The sequence below is a fragment of the Oncorhynchus masou genome, chromosome 18 (genome assembly GCF_036934945.1).
Source record: "Oncorhynchus masou masou isolate Uvic2021 chromosome 18, UVic_Omas_1.1, whole genome shotgun sequence".
Taxonomy (NCBI): Eukaryota; Metazoa; Chordata; class Actinopteri; order Salmoniformes; family Salmonidae; genus Oncorhynchus; species Oncorhynchus masou.
The window spans coordinates 13,134,261-13,156,541 of NC_088229.1; the positions used below are offsets into that span (position 1 = coordinate 13,134,261).

At 44.2% G+C, this 22,281-nt stretch overlaps 1 protein-coding gene across 4 annotated transcripts in view; it reads left to right on the plus strand.

Moving 5' to 3' along the window:
• Positions 1 to 22,281, plus strand: part of LOC135503999 (serine/threonine-protein kinase WNK3-like) — a 100,434-nt gene that overhangs the window by 15,214 nt on the left and 62,939 nt on the right. For all 4 annotated transcript variants that reach the window (XM_064922235.1, XM_064922237.1, XM_064922238.1 and 1 more), the window contains exon 2: positions 5,292 to 6,596. In XM_064922235.1, coding sequence (XP_064778307.1) covers positions 5,814 to 6,596 — 783 coding nt within the window. In that variant the 5' untranslated portion in view covers positions 5,292 to 5,813. The remainder of the gene's footprint in view (positions 1 to 5,291; positions 6,597 to 22,281) is intronic.

Genomic DNA, 22,281 nt, shown 5'->3' on the forward strand with positions numbered 1-22,281 from the left:
TAAGTAGTAATGTACAGCGCCTTCAGAATGTATTCACACCCTCTGACTTTTTCCCCATTTTGTTGTGTTACAGCCTGAATTTAGAATTGATTAAATTTGATTTTGTTTCACTGGCCTTCGCACAATACCCCATATTGTCAAAGTGGAATTATGTTCTTCGAAATGTGTGCAAATTAATAAAAAATAAAATGCTGAAATGTATTAACCAAGTATTCAACCCTTTTGTTATGGCAGGGTAGCCTAGTGGTTAGAGCGTTGGACTAGTAACCGGAAGGTTGCAAGTTCAAACACCCCAGCTGACAAGGTACAAATCTGTCGTTCTGCCCCTTAACAGGCAGTTAACCCACTGTTCCTAGGTCGTCATTGAAAATAAGAATTTGTTCTTAACTGACTTGCCTAGTTAAATAAAAAAATAAAATAAAAATATGTTCAGGAGTAAAAATGTGCTTAAGTCACATAATAAGTTTCATGGACTCACTCTGTGTGTAATAATAGTGTTTAAAATTATTTTTTTTAATGATTACATCATCTCTGTACACCACACATACAATTATCTGTAAGTTCCCTCAGTCGAGTAGTGAATTTCAAAGACAGATCCAGGGACGTTTTCCAATGCTTCGCAAAGAAGGGCACCTATTGGTATATGGGTAAAAAAAAGCAGACATTGAATATCCCTTTGAGCATGGTGAGGTTATGAATTGAGCTTTTGGATGGTGTATTAATACACCCTGTCACAAGAAAGATACAGGCATCCTTCCTAACTCAGTTGCAGGAGAGGAAGGAAACCGCTCAAGGATTACACCATGAGGCCAATGGTGACTTTAAAATAGTTACAGAGATTAATGGCTGTGATTGAAAACTGAGGATGGATCAACAACATTGTCGTTACTCCACAATACTAACCTAAGTAAAAAATAAGGAAGCCTGTTCAGAATACAAATATTCCAAAACATGCATCCTGTTTGCAATAATACACGAAGGTAAAACTGCAAAAAATGTGGCAAAGAAATTACAGTGCCTTGCGAAAGTATTCGGCCCCCTTGAACTTTGCGACCTTTTGCCACATTTCAGGCTTCAAACATAAAGATATAAAACTGTATTTTTTGTGAAGAATCAACAACAAGTGGGACACAATCATGAAGTGGAACGACATTTATTGGATATTTCAAACTTTTTTTAACAAATCAAAAACTGAAAAATTGGGCGTGCAAAATTATTCAGCCCCTTTACTTTCAGTGCAGCAAACTCTCTCCAGAAGTTCAGTGAGGATCTCTGAATGATCCAATGTTGACCTAAATGACTAATGATGATAAATACAATCCACCTGTGTGTAATCTAGTCTCCGTATAAATGCACGTGCACTGTGATAGTCTCAGAGGTCCGTTAAAAGCGCAGAGAGCATCATGAGGAACAAGGAACACACCAGGCAGGTCCGAGATACTGTTGTGAAGAAGTTTAAAGCCGGATTTGGATACAAAAAGATTTCCCAAGCTTTAACATCCCAAGGAGCACTGTGCAAGCGATAACATTGAAATGGAAGGAGTATCAGACTACTGCAAATCTACCAAGACCTGGCCGTCCCTCTAAACTTTCAGCTCATACAAGGAGAAGACTGATCAGAGATGCAGCCAAGAGGCCCATGATCACTCTGGATGAACTGCAGAGATCTACAGCTGCGGTGGGAGACTCTGTCCATAGGACAACAATCAGTCGTATATTGCAAAAATCTGGCCTTTATGGAAGAGTGGCAAGAAGAAAGCCATTTCTTAAAGATATCCATAAAAAGTGTCGTTTAAAGTTTGCCAAAAGCCATCTGGGAGACACACCAAACATGTGGAAGAAGGTGCTCTGGTCAGATGAAACCAAAATTGAACTTTTTGGCAACAATGCAAAACGTTATGTTTGGCGTAAAAGCAACACAGCTCATCACCCTGAACACACCATACCCACTGTCAAACATGGTGGTGGCAGCATCATGGTTTGGGCCTGCTTATCTTCAGCAGGGACAGGGAAGATGGTTAAAATTGATGGGAAGATGGATGGAGCCAAATACAGGACCATTCTGGAAGAAAACCTAATGGAGTCTGCAAAAGACCTGAGACTGGGACGGAGATTTGTCTTCCAACAAGACAATGATCCAAAACATAAAGCAAAATCTACAATGGAATAGTTCAAAAATAAACATATCCAGGTGTTAGAATGGCCAAGTCAAAGTCCAGACCTGAATCCTATCGAGAATCTGTGGAAAGAACTGAAAACTGCTGTTCACAAATGCTCTCCATCCAACCTCACTGAGCTCGAGCTGTTTTGCAAGGAGGAATGGGAAAAAATGTCAGTCTCTCGATGTGCAAAACTGATAGAGACATACATATGTAATCGCAGCAAAAGTTGGGCTACAAAGTATTAACTTAAGGGGGCTGAATAATTTTGCACGCCCAATTTTTCAGTTTTTGATTTGTTAAAAAAGTTTGAAATATCCAATAAATGTCGTTCCACTTCATGATTGTGTCCCACTTGTTGTTGATTCTTCACAAAAACATACAGTTTTATATCTTTATGTTTGAAGCCTGAAATGTGGCAAAAGGTCGCAAAGTTCAAGGGGGCCGAATACTTTCACAAGGCACTGTAACAATACAACAAATCACGGAGTACCAGGCTTCATATTTTCAAGCATGGTGGTGGCTGCATCACATTATGGGTATGCTTGTCATCAGCAAGGACTAGGGAGTTTTTTTATTTATAAAAAGTAATGGAAAAGAGCTAAGTACAAGCAAAATAGTTCAGTCTGCTTTCCAACAGATTCAGCAGGACAATAACCTTTCAGCAGGGCAATAACCTTTCAGCAGGACAATAACCTTTCAGCAGGGCAATAACCTTTCAGCAGGGCAATAACCTTTCAGCAGGGCAATAACCTTTCAGCAGGACAATAACCTTTCAGCAGGACAATAACCTTTAACCTTTCAGCAGGACAATAACCTTTCAGGGCAATAACCTTTCAGACAATAACCTTTCAGCAGGGCAATAACCTTTCAGCAGGGCAATAACCTTTCAGCAGGACAATAACCTTTCAGCAGGACAATAACCTTTCAGCAGGACAATAACCTTTCAGCAGGGCAATAACCTTTCAGCAGGGCAATAACCTTTCAGCAGGGCAATAACCTTTCAGCAGGACAATAACCTTTCAGCCGGGCAATAACCTTTCAGCAGGACAATAACCTAAAACACAAGGCCAAATCTACACTGTAGTTGCTTACCAAGACGAAAAGGCTGTTACTGTGTAATAGAGTAGCTACAAGTACGAGTTGACAGATATCACTAAGAGTTGACAGATCGCTAAGAGCAACCCTCTGCTCATGAATGAATAATGAAGGAATGAATGGTCCATAGTACTGAATCATCCATTTTTAATCATCAGAACCGCTGTATTGACTAATGGTCTCCACCATTGGTCTCCAAACACAACTAAAATTGCAACACACTCACTAAATTCTGATTGATGACAAACTCATAGTGAAACTACACAATATATTATTCTATGACAGATTCCTTAGTTTAAATAGTCTATGAAGTCTATGGAGTATGAACACTTTTTAGGGGTGCTGGGCTGTAGAAAACTTTGCTTCTTTTTTTTACCTTTATTTAACCAGGCAAGTCAGTTAAGAACACATTCTTATTTTTAATGACGGCCTGGGAACAGTGGGTTAACTGCCTTTTCTTGGGCAGAACAACAGATTGGTACCTTGTCAGCTCGGGGGTTTGAACTCGCAACCTTCACGGTTACTAGTCCAACGCTCTAACCACTAGGCTACCTTGCCGCCCCAAGTTGAACCGGCCCGGTGGTTTTTGATTAACAGATTTTAATGGTTCCTTTCCTCAGAGTAGGCCTACATTATCTCAAGTCTCACCATACATTAATATTTTTATTTTACATTTTAACTAGGCAAGTCAGTTAAGACCCCTTTTTCTCCCAAATTTCGTGGTATCCAATTGTTGTAGTAGCTACTAACTTGTCTCATCGCTACAACTACGAGTATGGGCTCGGGAGAGATGAAGGTTGAAAGTCATGCGTCCTCCGATACCCAACCCAACCCAACCCAACCCAACTGCTTCTTAACACAGCACGCATCCAACCCGGAAGCCAGCCGCACCAATGTGTCGGAGGGTACACCGTGCACCTGGCGCGCACTGCGCCCGGCCCGCCACAGGAGTCGCTGGTGCGCGATGAGACAAGGACACCCCTACCGACCAAGCCCTCCCTAACCCGGACAACGCTAGGCCAATTGTGCGTCACCCCACAGACCGGTCGCGACAGAGCCTGGGCGCGAACCCAGGGACTCTGATGGCACAGCTGGCGCTGCAGTACAGTACAGTGCCCTTAACCACTGCGCCACCCAGGAGGCCAAATTCTTATTTTCAATGACGGCCTAGGAACAGTGCCTGTTCAGGGGCAGAACGACAGATTTGTACCTTGTCAGCTCGGGGGTTTGAACTTGCAACCTTCCAGTTACTAGTCCAACGCTCTTAACCACTAGGCTACCTGCCACCCCAATCCAAAATGAATGAATCACCTGAGAGTCTTCAGAATGAACCCAAAAACACTGGAAACATGGAACATGCCATCTGCGTTATCTGGCATCCTATTACTGGAGAATTTCTTCAGCAGACTTATGAGGGTTGAAACTGAAAGAAACAGTCGGTATCGGCTGGCTGGCAAATTAAGGATTGTAGCAATTTAGAAGATACAATTTTGCTACTAGCTACGGCACAAACTGCAGAAATAGAAAATACATTGCAGAATATTGCCTTTTTTATAAGGCAATCAACACTTGAGATGGAACAGACACTGGGGAAATGCCTGGGAGTAACAGCATAAATTGGTGCTAGCCAGGCAGTGTTTAAAGTGTCCTATTAGGAATAAGTTACATTCAAAATGAGGAAACCATTCCTCTGAGGAGTGTATGAACATTTCTCCATTAATAAGAACAATTTGATTTGATAGGATTTTACACATTGTGAGCAGGCATTCTTTGACAGACAGGACTGACTGTGGAAAGGAATATAGTACCAGGATATAGCTGAGAACTCAGATTCTCAGATCCTCCCTCTGTGCAGTCCCCCACTGACCTCACCATCATACCCAGAACATCAAACAAAAACAATCTCAAACATCAAACTGAAACTGGTGTTCTTGGAAATGAATGATTTGAATATGACTTGAACAGTGGAAAGTTATTCGCATCTCGCTATACTAGCCTGCTGAATACTAATGTGTTTGTTTGTTTTCTTCACAGGATTTACCTGAGGAGATTCGCCTTAAGACTTTGACAGAGAAGATTATCTAGAAGAGGAGGAAGAGGCCCTAGCTTCCCTCAGCTTCCCTCTCTTTCCCAGAGACATTAAACACTTTCTTCTGCCTCAGCGTGTGTATATAGTAAGGTTGGCTGAGGCGAGGCTTTATTGAGGTGCCTATTGAGTTTAGTCCCCTTGGTAAGGTGCACAGGAAAGGGTATGCACTTTAGGAGATGGAGAGAAAGAAAGTAAGGACAGAAAGCTAGGACGGAGTGGAGATAAGAAGCACTGTGCTGCTCATCCTCTTTATGCCTCTGTAAAGACTCTAAAGAAAGGAGAGACGAGGACGGGAGCCTCTAGTGGCAGGGCCCAGCCCCGTAGTCACCAGCAACACTGGAACAACAGCAGCCAGAGAACCTAGAAGGTGGGTAAGAAGAGGACCACAGAAAGAGAGGAGAGACGGGGACTGAACAAGAACCAGAGGGTCGGAGGAGGAGAGGACGGGGAGCAGGAGGGGCATCCCCATGGCGACGGACCCTGGAGAACCCACGGGGACAGAGGACTCCTCAGAGAAAACTGATGGAGCGCGAGAGGAGGAGACGGAGCAGGAGGATGGCAGGAGGGAAAGGACGCAAAGCACCCCCTCTGACTTCCCCTCCTCCCAGGCTCAGGAGAGGAGAGCCGCCGAGGGTAGGGATACAGGAGAAGGACCAAGAGGAGGCGGAAGTAGAGGAGGGCGAGGAGAGATGGAGGACAGAGATGTTAAGGAAGAGGAGATACCTCCGTTTAGACCTATGTCTCTCTCCACACCCTCATCCCCGGCTGCGACCGTGGTGGCTTCAGGGTCAGGAGGTCACGGGCCGAGGCTAAGGAGAGAGAAGCGTTTCTTCAGGAAGAGTGTGGAGATCTGCGAGGAGGAGGACGAGGTAGCGGCAGACCCCCCAGAGGTGTCCCACTCCGCCCCCCACCTGGATTCAGTCTTCACCCTCACCGGGGCCCAGGCCGCTACCACCACCGCCGCCTCAGCTTCCGCAGCCCTAGGACACGACACCACTCACCATGACCCATCCAGCCCCAGTACCACCCAGGACCCCGGGGCCAAGGACGCCCCCTCCTCCGCCCCTGCCCAGACGGGGAAGGAGAGGGACAGGGAGCAGGAGGAGGAGGCAGAGATGAAGGCCGTGGCCACCTCGCCGGGGGGGAGGTTTCTGAAGTTTGACATTGAGCTGGGGAGGGGAGCCTTTAAGACCGTTTACAAAGGCCTAGACACTGAGACCTGGGTGGAGGTGGCCTGGTGCGAACTACAGGTAAAGATCGATACTCTCTCATTCTAGTTCCCTCGAGGCTAGACACTTTTCAGACATTGTGCCGACCCAAAACAAATTGTACTGCCTTGGATATGTTATTCTCAGCACGCCTCCAGCAAGTATGATGGATGCGTATGCAGACAAGCTCAGTACAGCTTGGTTTGGCTCGGCTCAGTTTTATGCAGGCCAGATCAGTACAGCTTGGTTTGGCTCGGCTCAGTTTTACGCAGGCCAGATCAGTACAGCTTGGTTTGGCTCGGCTCAGTTTTACGCAGGCCAGATCAGTACAGCTTGGTTTGGCTCGGCTCAGTTTTATGCAGGCCAGATCAGTACAGCTTGGTTTGGCTCGGCTCAGTTTTATGCAGGCCAGATCAGTACAGCTTGGTTTGGCTCGGCTCAGTTTTAAGCAGGCCAGATCAGTACAGCTTGGTTTGGCTCGGCTCAGTTTTAAGCAGGCCAGATCAGTACAGCTTGGTCTGGTTTGGCTCAGTTTTATGTATGCCACGGTTTGATTTCTGGTTTATTGCAACATTGAGTAAGTATGTTAATTACAGTAGTACTAATCAATGGCAACAATATATTTACTGGTCTGTTTGGAAAATCTATAGCTATTACTTTTGTATTAAATTACACACACCATAATGCATGACTTCAAGTCAGTTGAAATCTTCCCAGGACCCGCACACACACACACACACACACACACACACACACACACACACACACACACACACACACACACACACACACACACACACACACACACACACACACAACAACATACACACACACTGTTTGGAAAACATACATTACACACATTAAACACACACACCATAACACACACACACACACACACACACATCACACACATACACACACACACACACACACACACACACACACACACACACACACACACACACACACACACACACACACACACACACACACACACACACACACACACACACACACACACACACACACACACACACACAGACCCACCTAATGCTTCCCAAGAGTCTTCTCAGGAGCTTCTCTCTTCCCTGGGATAATCTCAGCCTGTTGTCTGCTAACTATTCAGTCTGAGATTCAGACTCACTGCAGCACATTGGAAACAGAGAGAGAGAGAGACAGAGAGACAGAGAGAAAGGGGGGGAGATGTACTTTTGCTGCACTCAGGAACACATGAAAAATGCATGATGATATAGTAGTAAGTACACTCCGCGTGAAAATGAAAATGCACTAGATTTGAAACATTAGAGGTTGAAAGTGCAGACTGCAGCAAGACAGTCACCCACACATGCCTGTACTTTCTATGAAATCCATAGATGACGGGTGAGTCATTCATTGTCCATTGATAACAACGTTGCCTGATATTCATTACATCCTTGCAAAAAAAGGTGCTATCTAAAACATAAAAGGGTTCTTCGGCTGTACCCATCGGAAAACTCTTTGAGAAACCCTTTTGGTTCCAGGTAGAACCTTTTTGGTTCCAGGTAGAACTCTTTTGGGTTCTATGTAGAACCCTTTCCACAGATGGTTCCAAAAGGGTTCTACCAGGAACCAATAAAGGTTCTCCTATGGGGACAGCCGAAGAACCCTTTTGGAACCCTTTTTTCTAAGAATGTAGTATTCATTCCTACTGCATTGCAATTATATTGTATTATATTCTGTATTACTACTATTCATTATCACTGCATATGTCATATGCAGATTACCAGTCAAAAGTTTTAGAACACCTACCCATTCAAGGGTTTTTCTTTATTTTTGCTATTTTCTACATTGTAGAATAATAGTGAAGGCATCAAAACAATGAAATAAAACATGGAATCATGTAGTAACCAAAAAACTGTTAAACAAATCAAAATATATTTTATATTTGAGATTCTTCAAATAACCATCCTTTGCCATGATGACTGCTTTGCACGCTCTTGGCATTCTCTCAACCAGCTTCACCGGGAAATCTTTTCCAACAGTCTTGAAGGACTTGGCCATGCTGGTTAAGTGTGCCTTGAATTCTAAATAAATCACAGACAGCACCCCAACACCATAACACCTCCTCCTCCATGCTTTACGGTGGGAACCACACATGCGGAGATCATCTGTTCACCCACACAACGTCTCACAAAGACACGGTGGTTGGAACCCAAAATGTCCAATTCGGACTCCAGACCAAAGCACAATTTCCCACCGGCCTAATGTCCATTGCTCATGTTTCTTGGCCCAAGCAAGTCTCTTCTTCTTATTGGTGTCCTTTAATAGTGGTTTCTTTGCAGCAATTCAACCATGAAGGGCTGATTCAGGCAGTCTTCTCTGAACAGTTGAGGTTGAGATGTGTCTGTTTCTTGACTGCAATTTCTGAGGCTGGTAACTCTAATGAACTTATCATCTGCAGCAGAGATAACTCTGGGTCTTACCAGCTCGAGACTTCCTGAGATATCGTGCACCAGCTGTTGTTTACCAAAGTACATAGTCCGCTGCCCCTTGTCTTACCAGACGTCACTGTTCTCTCCTGCTGGTACATTGTATAACCATGTTAATATTGTCATCGTTCAGCCACGACTCCGTGAAGCATAAGATGTTACAGTTTTTAATGTATGTTTGGTAGTTTAATCTTCCACATAGCTCGTCGATTTTATTGTTGTTTGCAAGCAGAATGGTGGGAAGTGGGGGTTTATTTGATTGCCTACGAATTCTTAGAAGACAGCCCGCCCTTCGGCCCCTCTTTCTCCACCTACTCTAGAGGCAGATCACGGGGATTGGGGCCTTTTCCTGAGTAAGCAGTATATCCTTCGCGTCAGGCTCGTCAGAGATAGATAGGCTAAACAACAGTGGCTAAGGGGAACATTTCACTTCTACACCTCGGCTGTGTGGAAAGACTAGTAGGCTAGTCTTCCACGACTGTGTAGAAAGGCTAGTAGGCTAGTCTACCACGACTGTGTAGAAAGGTTAGTAGGCTAGTCTACCACGGCTGTGTAGAAAGGCTAGTAGGCTAGTCTACCTCGGCTGTGTAGAAAGGCTAGTAGGCTAGTCTACTACGACTGTGTAGAAAGGCTAGTAGGCTAGTCTACCACGACTGTGTGGAAAGGCTAGTAGGCTAGTCTACCAAGGCTGTGTAGAAAGGCTAGTAGGCTAGTCTACCACGACTGTGTGGAAAGACTAGTAGGCTAGTCTACCACGGCTGTGTAGAAAGGCTAATAGGCTAGTCTACCAAGGCTGTGTAGAAAGGCTAGTAGGCTAGTCTACCACGACTGTGTGGAAAGGCTAGTAGGCTAGTCTACCACGACTGTGTGAAAAGACTAGTAGGCTAGTCTCCCACGACTGTGTGAAAAGGCTAGTAGGCTAGTCTACCACGGCTGTGTAGAAAGGCTAGTAGGCTAGTCTACCACGACTGTGTGGAAAGACTAGTAGGCTAGTCTACCACGGCTGTGGTATGTGTTGGCTGTGGAGCTTATGCTACATAGCAGCTGTGTCCAAACTCTCTCTCAAATGGCACCCTATTCCTTGTGTAGTGCACTACTTTTGACCAGAGCCCTATGGGTCAATTCCATTTCATTTTCCTTAATTGAAAAGTAATGAAGCAAATTGTTTGGAATTGAAATTTCAGTTTACTTCTTGAATTGAACTAATTTAAATGCAATTGTGTTAGAGCACTGCTTATAAGACTAACCACCTCCATTGCTCCCCTCTAGCCTTTAGCTCGATTTCCCTGTTTAATAACAGCACTGCGTTTTCAAATATTTGTAATGTTTTATTCAGACAGTATTGAAGTAGAGGGGTAGATGAATGAGGAGAGGAGACCCAGTAGGGAGGATTGATGTCCCGTCTCCTGGGGCGACAGACAGATATTTATGTGTGCTATGTGAACTGTGTTATGTGAACTGTGTTACCATTAGACCACTAGATCACGGGGCTCTACACATAACAACCTCTGTATCCTTCCACCTTTCAGCTCTGTCCCTACTGCTCTTACCGTAAATCACATCGGGTGTTACCACTAGACTGCTTGTAGAGCTATGACCACCAGCTCTGCTCTTACCGTAAATCAGTCCCACCAGCCAACCGACCGCTCTGGTTTAGATCACTTACCACTCCAACTGGTCACACCATCAAAGGCAGCCAGCAGCAGCCAACCATACCTAAGCACTTAGGAAAGCCAGACATCCTCAACCAGAGACTTACTGAGGCAGTAGTACTAGTGTGTACCATTTAGTTTTGTAGTAACATGTTTATTGTACCACCAGAGAAGGAAACCTGCACTATGATTGTATGCACTCTGCATTGGCCCTTATCTCAAGTAATGAAAACAGTGTTCTTGATCTTGGATTTGCAAACATACTCTAGGCCTTTTCCACCTTATGAAAACTGTTTAAAGTGAGAGAGATGGAGTGAGAGAGGGAGAGCGTGGGAGGAAGGGAGGGATGGAGAGAGAGTTAGAGACTGATGAGCCAAATAGAGGATTAACATGGCATGACTCCCAGAGAGTGGCAGTCTGGCTAATGCACACACACACACATGGTTGGATTTGTGTGTGTGCCACACTCTCACACCTCTCTCGCTAGCCCTCTCTTTCCCTCCCTCCCCCTCTCCTCCCTCCCTCCCTCTCCCCCTCTTTGTCTGCGAGGGAGAGTATACAGAGTGATCCAGGGAGTTAATTACAGTGGGTGCCTGTCAGGCGGGAACAAAAACCCTGCACAGACAGCACAACTAACTGGTCTGGGGTGGTCTGGGCTAGGGTAGAAACCCCAAAAACCCACCCCACTGGCTGGCTGACCCCAACCCTCTCTTCTCCTGTCAGCCCATTGAGCCCACACCGGCCTGACCCAATCCAGCCCAAATCCACCCAAACCACCCATTCCACCAAATCCACCCAAACCACCCATTCCACCAAATCCACCCCAATACAGCCCAAATCCACTCAGTCTACCCAATCCAGCCCAAATCCACCAGTCTACCCAATCCAGCCCAAATCCACCCAGTCTACCCAATCTAGCCCAAATCCTCCCAGTCCACAAAATCCATCCAATCCACCCAAATCCACTCAATCCACCCTGTGTGGGAATGTATCAGTGTGTGTGTGTGTGTGTGTGTGTGTGTGTGTGTGTGTGTGTGTGTTTAGAATGAGCCAGGCAGCCAGGCGAGGGACAGCTGGATGGAGCTAGTGTAGCCTAGCTCCATCCTATCCAGGTACGACTGGTTCCGACCAGTCTTCTTCTTTTCTGGTTTTATGATGGTCCGCAAACAAATGTGTCTAGGTGCATGCTGCCATCTACTGTACGGGTAGTGAACGAGGAAATCTCTTCACACTTTCTCCACCTAGGAGACACACTAGACAGCCCTTACTCTTGTCACCTCTGCCTCCTTCACCATAAAAGGGCACTTCAGGAATTCGTTGCATGTTTGCCATCACAATTGCAGCATTTCGCCTCAGCTGGCATATGATATTCCTCCCGTGCCTTTGGAAAGTATTCAGACCCCTTGACTTTCTCCACATTTTGTTACGTTACAGCCTTATTCTAAAATTAATAAAAAATTGAAATACCTTATTTACTTAAGTATTCAGACCCTTTGCTATGACACTCGAAATTGAGCTCAGGTGCATCCTGTTCCCATTGATCATCCTTGAGATGTTTCTACAACTTGATTGGAGTCCACCTGTAGTAAATTCAATTGATTGGACATGATTTGGGAAGGCACACACCTGTCTATATAAGGTCCCACCGTTGACAGTGCATGTCAGAGCAAAAACCAAGCCATGAGGTCGACGGGATTGTCTGTAGAGCTCCGAGACAGGATTGTGTCGCAGTGCAGATCTAGGGAAGGGTACCAAAACATTTTTGCAGCATTGAAGGCCCTCAAGAACACAGTGGCCTCCATCATTCTTCCATGAAAGAAGTTTGGAACCACCAAGACTCTTCCTAGATCTGGGCGCCCGGCCAAACTGAGCAATCGGGGGAGAAGGGCCTTGGTCAGGGAGGTGACTAAGAACCCGATGGTCACTCAGAGCTCTAAAGTTCCTCTGTGGAGATGGGAGAACCTTCCAGAAAGACAACAATCTCTGCAGCACTCATCCAATCAGGACGTTATGGTAGAGTGGCCAGACGGAAGCCACTCCTCAGTAAAAAGCACATGACAGTTTGCTTGGAGAAACAAGATTCTCTGCTCTGATGAAACCAATATTGAACTATTTGGCCTGAATGGCAAGCGTCACGTCTGGAGAAAACCTGGCACCATCCCTGCAGTGAAGCATGGTGGTGGCAGCATCATGCTGTGGGGATGTTTTTCAGTGGCAGGGACTGGGAGACTATTCAGGATTGAGGCAAAGATGAACGGAGCAGAGTACAGAGAGATCCTTGATGAAAACCTGCTCCAGAGCACTCAGGACCTTAGACTGGGGCAAAGGTTCACCTTCCAACAGGACAATGACCCTAAGCACACAGCCAATACAACACAGGAGTGGCTTCGGGAATGTCCTTGAGTAGCCCAGCCAAACCCCAGATTGTACACCAACGCTCCCCATCCAACCTGACATATCTTAAGAGATCTGCAGAGAACAATAGGAGAAACTCCCCAAATACAGGTGTGCCAAGCTTGTAGCGTCATACCCAAGAAGACTCGATGCTAAAGTCACTGCCAAAGGTGCTTCAACAAAATACTGTATAAGGGTCTGAATACATATGTAAATTTGGATTCTACATTGTAATCTATTTCTCTTCACTATTCGACACGCCATCAGTTTCAAACAAAACATCCGCTTCCACCATCTTCCGTTCCGACCAGAGAGGAGATGGAACGGCTTTTAGGTTCACTTTACTGAAGAAAGGGGTTGATTAGGGACGCTTTACCGCAGTAAAAGGTTGCTATGAGACAATCGTTAGGGATGTGGGAGTGATTTAAAGTGTCTTCTTAGAAACCGCAACCAGCCAGGGAAGCCTGGCCTCCTGAGGATTCACCTTAGTATTTATGTCATGTCCACACACAGAGGTGCTAATGCTCTCTCTCTTTCTCTCTTTCTCTCTCGAACACACACACACGCACGCATGCACGCACGCACGCACGCACACAGGCACTCATACACATACCCACACATAGAGCTCACACATGCATACACAAACACACATGCATACACACACACACACACACACACAAACACACACACACACATGCATACACACACACATGCATACACAAACACACATGCATACACAAACACACATGCATACACACACCATCCAAGGCTCCAGTTGGGGGAAACATGGTATTTCTGTGACAGACTCTCTAATCGAGATTGGATTCTGGGTGCTTTAGATTAGGGACAACAAGGTTAGTTAAAGGTGGCATTATCATGTGTTCACTCAGCTCAGACCCTGCGGGGAGAGGAGACACTCTATTGGATTAAAGACAAAGATCAAAGGTCAAACAACCACAACAAGATAATATAATAGCACAGAAAAGTGTCAATCTGATGTGGAAGAAAGGCAGATTTACTTCACATATTTTTTTTAATCTAAAAGGGCCATTGGAGCCAGGTTGAGGGAAAAGGGCCATTGGAGCCAGGTTGAGGGAAAAGGGCAATTGTATTCCGGTCAGGGGAAAAGGGCCATTGTAGCCGTTCAGGGGGAAAGGGCCATTGTAGTCCGGTCAGGGGGAAAGGGCCATTGTAGTCGTTCAGGGGGAAAGGGCCATAGTAGTCCAGTCAGGGGGAAAGGGCCATTGTAGTCGTTCAGGGGGAAAGGGCCATTGTAGTCCGGTCAGGGGGAAAGGGCCATTGTAGCCCGGTCAGGGGGAAAGGGCCATAGTAGTCCAGTCGAGGGAAAAGGGCCATTGTAGTCCAGTCGAGGGAAAAGGGCCATAGTAGTCCGGTCAGGGGGAAAGGGCCATAGTAGTCCAGTCGAGGGAAAAGGGCCGTTGTTGTCCGGTCAGGGGAAAGGGCCATTGTTGTCCAGTCGAGGGAAAAGGGCCATTGTAGTCCAGTCGGGAGAAACATGGTCTGAAACCCCTTGTTAGTTCCAGTACAGGCGGTGTTATCGTGTGTGTTCAGTCAGGCAGACCCTCTGAAGGGGAGAGGAGACACTATTGGGTTATACTGGATTATGCTGTAGGATTCAAAGATCATTGTCATGATAATCCCATAGGACTACCATTTAGGGGTTGACTGGTTCAGAGACAACCGGTAGTTCACACTAAAGAGACATACAGTCAATACGAGTTTTGATGGTTCATTTTGTTAGCCTTTGACCTTTGTTGCTGAATAGTTTATTATTTACACATGTTTTGGGGTAGGGTGGATTGGTTGGTAAGTGTGAAAATGTTGCAGTATTTAGAAATAATAAATAAGAATATGGTAGCAGCAGTTGTGATGTGTGTGTTAATGGATACTTTGGGATTTTGGCAATTATTTAATTGCTGAACACTTGAACTGGACTGACCACCTGTATTGACTTGGCACCCCTTAAAGGGATACTTCGGGATTTTGCCATTGAAGCTCTTTATTTAATTTCCCAGAGTCAAATGAACTCATCGATACCATTTCCATACTGGATACAGAGACAGAAAAATGGTATCCACATATCATCTGACTCTGGGGAAGTAGATAAAGTGCCTCATTGGCAAAATCCCAAAGTATCCCTTTATGGGGCTGCAAGTCAATGCAGGTGGTCAGTCCAGTTCAAGTGTTCAGCGGTCTGATGGCTTGTAGATAGAAACTGTCTCTGAGCTTGTTGGTATCGGACCTCTTGCTCCGATACTGTCTGCCAGACGGTAAGGGAGTTCATGGCTGGGGTGTGTGGGGTCCTTGATGATGCTGCGTGCCTTCCTCAGGCACCATACACCACTCACTGGAGGGCCTTGCGGAAGTCGGACGTTTACATACACCGTAGCCAAATACATTTAAACTCCGTTTTTCACAATTCCTGACATTTAATCCGAGTAAAAATTCCCTGTCTTAGGTCAGTTAGGATCACCACTTTATTTTAAGAATGTGAAATGTCAGAATAATAGTAGAGAGAATGATTTATTTCAGCTTTTATTTCTTTCATCACATTCCCAGTCGGTCAGAAGTTTACATACACTCAATTAGTATCTGGTAGCATTGCCTTTAAATTGTTTAACTTGGGTCAAACGTTTCAGGTAGCCTTCCACAAGCTTCCCACAATAAGTTGGGTGAATTTTGGCCCATTCCTCCTGACAGAGCTGGTGTAACTGAGTCAGGTTTCTAGGCCTCCTTGCTCGCACACGCTTTTTCAGTTCTGCCCACACATTTTCTATGGGATTGAGGTCAGGGCTTTGTGATGGCCACTCCAATATGTTGACTTTGTTGTCCTTAAGCCATTTTGCCACAACTTTGGAAGTATGCTTTGGGTCATTGTCCAGTTGGAAGACCCATTCTCGACCAAACTTTAACTTCCTGACTGATGTCTTGAGTTGGTGCTTTAATATATCCCCATAATGTCCCCTCCTCATGATGCCATCTATTTTGTGAATTGCACCCCCACAACATGATGCTGCCACCCCCGTGCTTCACGGTTGGGATGGTGTTCTTCGGCTTGCAAGCCTCCCCCTTTTTCCTCCAAACATAATGATGGTCATTATGGCCAAACAGTTCTATTTTTGTTTCATCAGTCCAGAGGACATTTCTCCAAAAAGTACAATTTTGTCCCCGTGTGCAGTTGCAAACCGTAGTCTGGCTTTTTATGGCGGTTTTTAGAGCAGTGGCTTCTTCCTTGCTGAGCGGCCTTTCAGGTTATGTCGATATAGGACTCGTTTTACTGTGGATATAGATACTTGTGTACCTGTTTCCTCTAACATCTTCACAAGGTCCTTTGCTGTTGTTCTGGGATTGATTTGCACTTTTCTCACCAAAGTACGTTAATCTCTAGGAGACAGAATGCGTCTCCTTCCTGAACGGTATGATGGCTGCGTGGTCCCATGGTGTTTATACTTGCGTACTATTGTTTGTACAGATGAATGTGGTACTTTCAGGTGTTTGGAAATTGCTCCCAAGGATAAAGCAGATCTTTTTTTTCTGAGGTCTTGGCTGATTTCTTTTGATTTTCCCATGTTGTCAAGCTTGCACAACGTAAATGTCCTAACCGACTTGCCAAAACGTTAGTTTGTTAACAAGACATTTGTGGAGTGGCTGAAAAACGAGTTTTAATGACTCCAACCTGTAAACTTCCGACTTCAACTGCATATATATATATAACCTGTAAACTTCCGACTTCAACTGTATATATATATATAACCTGTAAACTTCCGACTTCAACTGTATATATATATATATATAACCTGTAAACTTCCGACTTCAACTGTATATATATATATAACCTGTAAACTTCCGACTTCAACTGCATATATATATATAACCTGTAAACTTCCGACTTCAACTGTATATATATATATATAACCTGTAAACTTCCGACTTCAACTGTATATATATATATAACCTGTAAACTTCCGACTTCAACTGTATATATATATATATAACCTGTAAACTTCCGACTTCAACTGTATATATATATATAACCTGTAAACTTCCGACTTCAACTGTATATATATATATAACCTGTAAACTTCCGACTTCAACTGCATATATATATATAACCTGTAAACTTCCGACTTCAACTGTATATATATATATAACCTGTAAACTTCCGACTTCAAATGTATATATATATATAACCTGTAAACTTCCGACTTCAACTGTATATATATATATATATATATATAACCTGTAAACTTCCGACTTCAACTGCATATATATATATAACCTGTAAACTTCCGACTTCAACTGTATATATATATATATATATATATAACCTGTAAACTTCCGACTTCAACTGTATATATATATATAACCTGTAAACTTCCGACTTCAACTGTATATATATATATATAACCTGTAAACTTCCGACTTCAACTGTATATATATATATATATAACCTGTAAACTTCCGACTTCAACTGTATATATATATATATATATATATATATATATATAACCTGTAAACTTCCGACTTCAACTGTATATATATATATAACCTGTAAACTTCCGACTTCAACTGTATATATATATATATAACCTGTAAACTTCCGACTTCAACTGTATATATATATATATAACCTGTAAACTTCCGACTTCAACTGTATATATATATATATATATATATAACCTGTAAACTTCCGACTTCAACTGTATATATATATATAACCTGTAAACTTCCTACTTCAACTGTATATATATATATATATAACCTGTAAACTTCCGACTTCAACTGTATATACCCAGTTTTTTTCAGTGGGCATTGCCTATACTCACTTCTTAATTTGTTTTGTTTTGTATCGAAGTAGTGTAGTGGAGGTATTTGACTTATTAATTATGTAATACAATAGATAAATCATGCACAAAGTAGCCGACACAATCAAAAAGCACGTGAAATATATTCACATGCGTGCAGCACACAGCCTGGTGTCTGTGTTCATATTTCATAAGAACATATGTTCTGAAATACTGGACATTTTGAACTCTAATGGTGACGATTTGACAAAATTACAGTCATGGTCCTGAATTGGACTCGCATTTTTCTGGTCTCTGTCTTGACTCGGCCTCAAACCTCTCGTCCCCCTCCCGGTCTTGACTCGGCCTCAAACCTCTCGTCCCCCTCCCGGTCTTGACTCGGCCTCAAACCTCTCGTCCCCCTCCCGGGCTTGACTCGGCCTCAAACCTCTCGTCCCTCTCCCGGTCTTGACTCGGCCTCAAACCTCTCGTCCCCCTGCGCCTCCCTCTCGTCCCCCTCCGGGCTTGACTCGGCCTCAAACCTCTCGTCCCTCTCCCGGTCTTGACTCGGCCTCAAACCTCTCGTCCCCTCCCGGTCTTGACTCGGCCTCAAACCTCCCCTCCCGGTCCCCCTCCCGGGCTTCGTCCCTCTCCCGGTCTTGACTCGGCCTCAAACCTCTCGTCCCTCTCCCGGTCTTGACTCGGCCTCAAACCTTGTCTCTCGTCCCCCTCCCGGGCTTGACTCGGCCTCAAACCTCTCGTCCCTCTCCCGGTCTTGACTCGGCCTCAAACCTCTCGTCCCCCTCCCGGGCTTGACTCGGCCTCAAACCTCTCGTCCCTCTCCCGGTCTTGACTCGGCCTCAAACCTCTTGTCCCACTCCCGGGCTTTTTTTTTTGTAAATTATGTCTGACTGTTGAGGTGTGCCCCTGACTATCGGTATATTAAAAAAACAAGAAAATTGTGGAATCTAGTTTGCCATATATATGGAATTTAAACTTTTACTTTTACTTTTGATACTTAAGTATATTTAAAATCAAATACTTTTAGACTTTTCCTCAAGTAGTATTTTACTGGGTGACTCACTTTTACTTGAGTTATTTTCTGTTAAGGTATCTTTAACTTTTGCTCAAGTATGACAATTGGGTACTTTTTCCACCACTGCTAAAACTGTTGTCTATTTATGGTCATGTAGAGGAGGAATGAAGAGGCCCCGCACAGTCCAAATGAAGTGGGGTTGTTTCCCCGCTGACTGGACACAGATGTCTGTCATGTTGGCTGACTGTTTTACCGGCTGTCTGTCAGGCTGAATGCTTTATAGGCCTTGCGGACCCGGAACCTGGCTGGCTGGTCGCCTGCTTAACAGGTGACTGTTCCAAAACAGTGTCTGGTCCAAAACAGTTTCATGGTGTGGTTGGAGTCAACCTGGGTCATGTCTGAGTCTATTTACAAGCCTATGGCTTGTGACTGTGGCCTGTGAGTTACGGGCCAGGAAGTGGGACTGAAGCCGCCACACAGAATGTCTTAGTCTGTTTAAAGACAGAGTTACGGGCCTGTCACTGTGACTGTGCTGGAGACGCAGTGTTGCGCACGTTACTTAACCCATTACCCATACATAGTACATTACCAAAACGCATTATCAAGCATAACGTTAGTCTACTGTACTTACAACCTGATTTACAAGCCTGCCACCAGACAACACATTGCCAAACAGCACATTACCAATTCACATTACATTACCAAAACACATTATCAAGCATAACGTTAGTCTACTGTACTTACAACCTGATTTACAAGCCTGCCACCAGACAGCACATTGCCAAACAGCACATTACCAATTCACATTACATTACCAAAACACATTATCAAACACCTTACTAAACACTTTCCCAAACACTTTTTTTATCGGGAGCAACTGTGAACAATAGCCACGTCAGACATGAATGACATCTAATTGGCCAATCTTATTGTTCACTGATAGCTCAGGGATACAATCTTACAATACACATTACCAGATTGTACATGATCATTTATCATTTATCATTTATCAATCCAGTGTTAATCTGCAATATTGTAATTATACGCCTACCTCCTCATGCCTTTTGCACACATTGTATATAGACTCCCCTTTTTTTTCTACTGTGTTATTGACTTGTTAATTGTTTACTCCATGTGTAACTCTGTGTTGTCTGTTCACACTGCTATGCTTTATCTTGGCCAGGTCGCAGTTGTAAATGAGAACTTGTTCTCAACTAGCCTACCTGGTTAAATAAAGGTGAAATAAAAAAATAAATAAAAAAAGATTACCACACTACGCATAAAGGCCATTATTAGTAGACTTTTAGGCCTGTTCATGTTCAGTAATGGGCTTTTCTCTGAGTGCTACATTGTTATTATCAGCATTAGGGGGCTGTTTGGTTTAGGAGACCAAAATAGCTGCTTTATAACAACCAGCTAAGTGGTGCAACTATATTCAGTTCGTGTCCTAAATGGCACCCGTTTTTTTTTTTTATAGGCCCTGGTCAAAAGTAGTGCAGTTTAAAGTGAATAGGGTGCCAGCCCTGGTCAAAAGTAGTGCACTTTAATGAGAATAGGGTGCCAGTCCTGGTCAAAAGTAGTGCACTTTAAAGAGAATAGGGTGCCAGCCCTGGTCAAAAGTAGTGCACTTTAAAGAGAATAGGGTGCCAGCCCTGGTCAAAGTAGTGCACTTTAAAGAGAATAGGGTGCCAGCCCTGGTCAAAGTAGTGCACTTTAATGGGAATAGGGCCCCATTTGGAATGCATTCATAATCCTCAAATGGGTTGGAGTCATCGAGCAACATCAACACACAAGGACTTGTAAGGAATTATCAGACAGACAGTAGATAATGGTTTATTTATGTTATGTGGGAGCCGTAGGAGTTGTGTAGATTATTGAATGATTGCGTCACCCATAGCAACCTATTGCCTATATAGTGCATTACTTTTTACCAGAGCCCTATAGCCCCTGGTCAAAAGTAGTGCACTATTATAGGGAATAGGTTGCCATTGGCGACGCACACCATATGTATCACACCACTTAACTTAGTAACTAGGATATTCATTCAGAGGGATTGCAGAGACACCCACTAGGTTGTACACAATAGGTCTCTTTCATAGCTGCCCCTATCCCTTTCACTCCCTTTCTTCCTCTGTTTCTCTCTCTTTGTTACTCTGTTGCTCCCTCTCCCCCATTTGTCTTGTGGTCAGCTTGATCTTCTTTGTTTTCTCAACCGTGTGTTTGTCTTTCGTGTGTGTTATCACATCGTATACGGCCAGTTTGTTTGCTTGCTGTAGAAAAGTGTCAATATTTTCATAGCTTAGTAGTTTTTGTAAACCACTTATAGTATCTATTTTATCGTGCATCGAATAGCTGGCCAGCGTACTGTGAGATTTGATTCTGGGTTCTGAGAATACATATTTATCAATGAGATTTCCACTTCATTGTCAGCAGTAATAGTATTATATGCTGGTATGTTAAGCAATCTTTAGAATGAATGGAGGATTATGTCTTATTTATGCAGCCCCAGAGCATATATTCTACCACCCTAACATATTGTAGAGAGCAGATGTGAGTGTGTGTGTGTGTGTGTGTGTGTGTGTGTGTGTGTGTGTGTGTGTGTGTGTGTGTGTGTGTGTGTGTGTGTGTGTGTGTGTGTGTGTGTGTGTGTGTGTGTGTGTGTGTGTGTGTGTGTGTGTGTGTGTGTGTGTGTGTGTGTGTGTGTGTGTGTGTGTGTGTGTTTGTCTGGGGCTGCCATGACATAACAGACAGGATAATTATGATAATTGACCCCAGTGACCTTTGCTGACCCCAGATTGTCTGACCTGACTCTGGTAAACACAATAGATGCACCAGGGGAGAGGCCAGAATGAATATCTCTATGGGGAGAGCTGCTGGTTCAGTGGAGAGAAAATGGGGAGGTAATGAGACAGATGGCCAGACAGCCACAGACGACAAGCAGTGACACAGGGTGGTGCTCTGATTATACACAATGACATTATGACAGATGCAGTCAGACGGTTACCAACGGAAACGACACACACACACAATCACGTTGTAAGGGAGTTAGATGCAGAGATAATGTAAAGAGACCTAGACAGACCTAAGGACACATCCACTAACACCCAAGAGTCCCAGACATAAAAAGACACTCACACATAAAGCCAGTCAGACTGTGACGCAGCAGAGAGTCTAGGAGAGGAGCAGAGATGCAGTGGGGCAGTCCCAATTTGAAGATGCTGTCTTGATGCTGAGAGAGAGAAAGAGAGAGAGAGAAACTGCATTACAATTAGATTATTTACAATGAAATGGTGGTTCAATGTGTTATGTCTCCCTCAGTGCTGCCAAGGGTTACTACATCAGGTGTCGGTGGGGAAATGCAACATTTTTGTG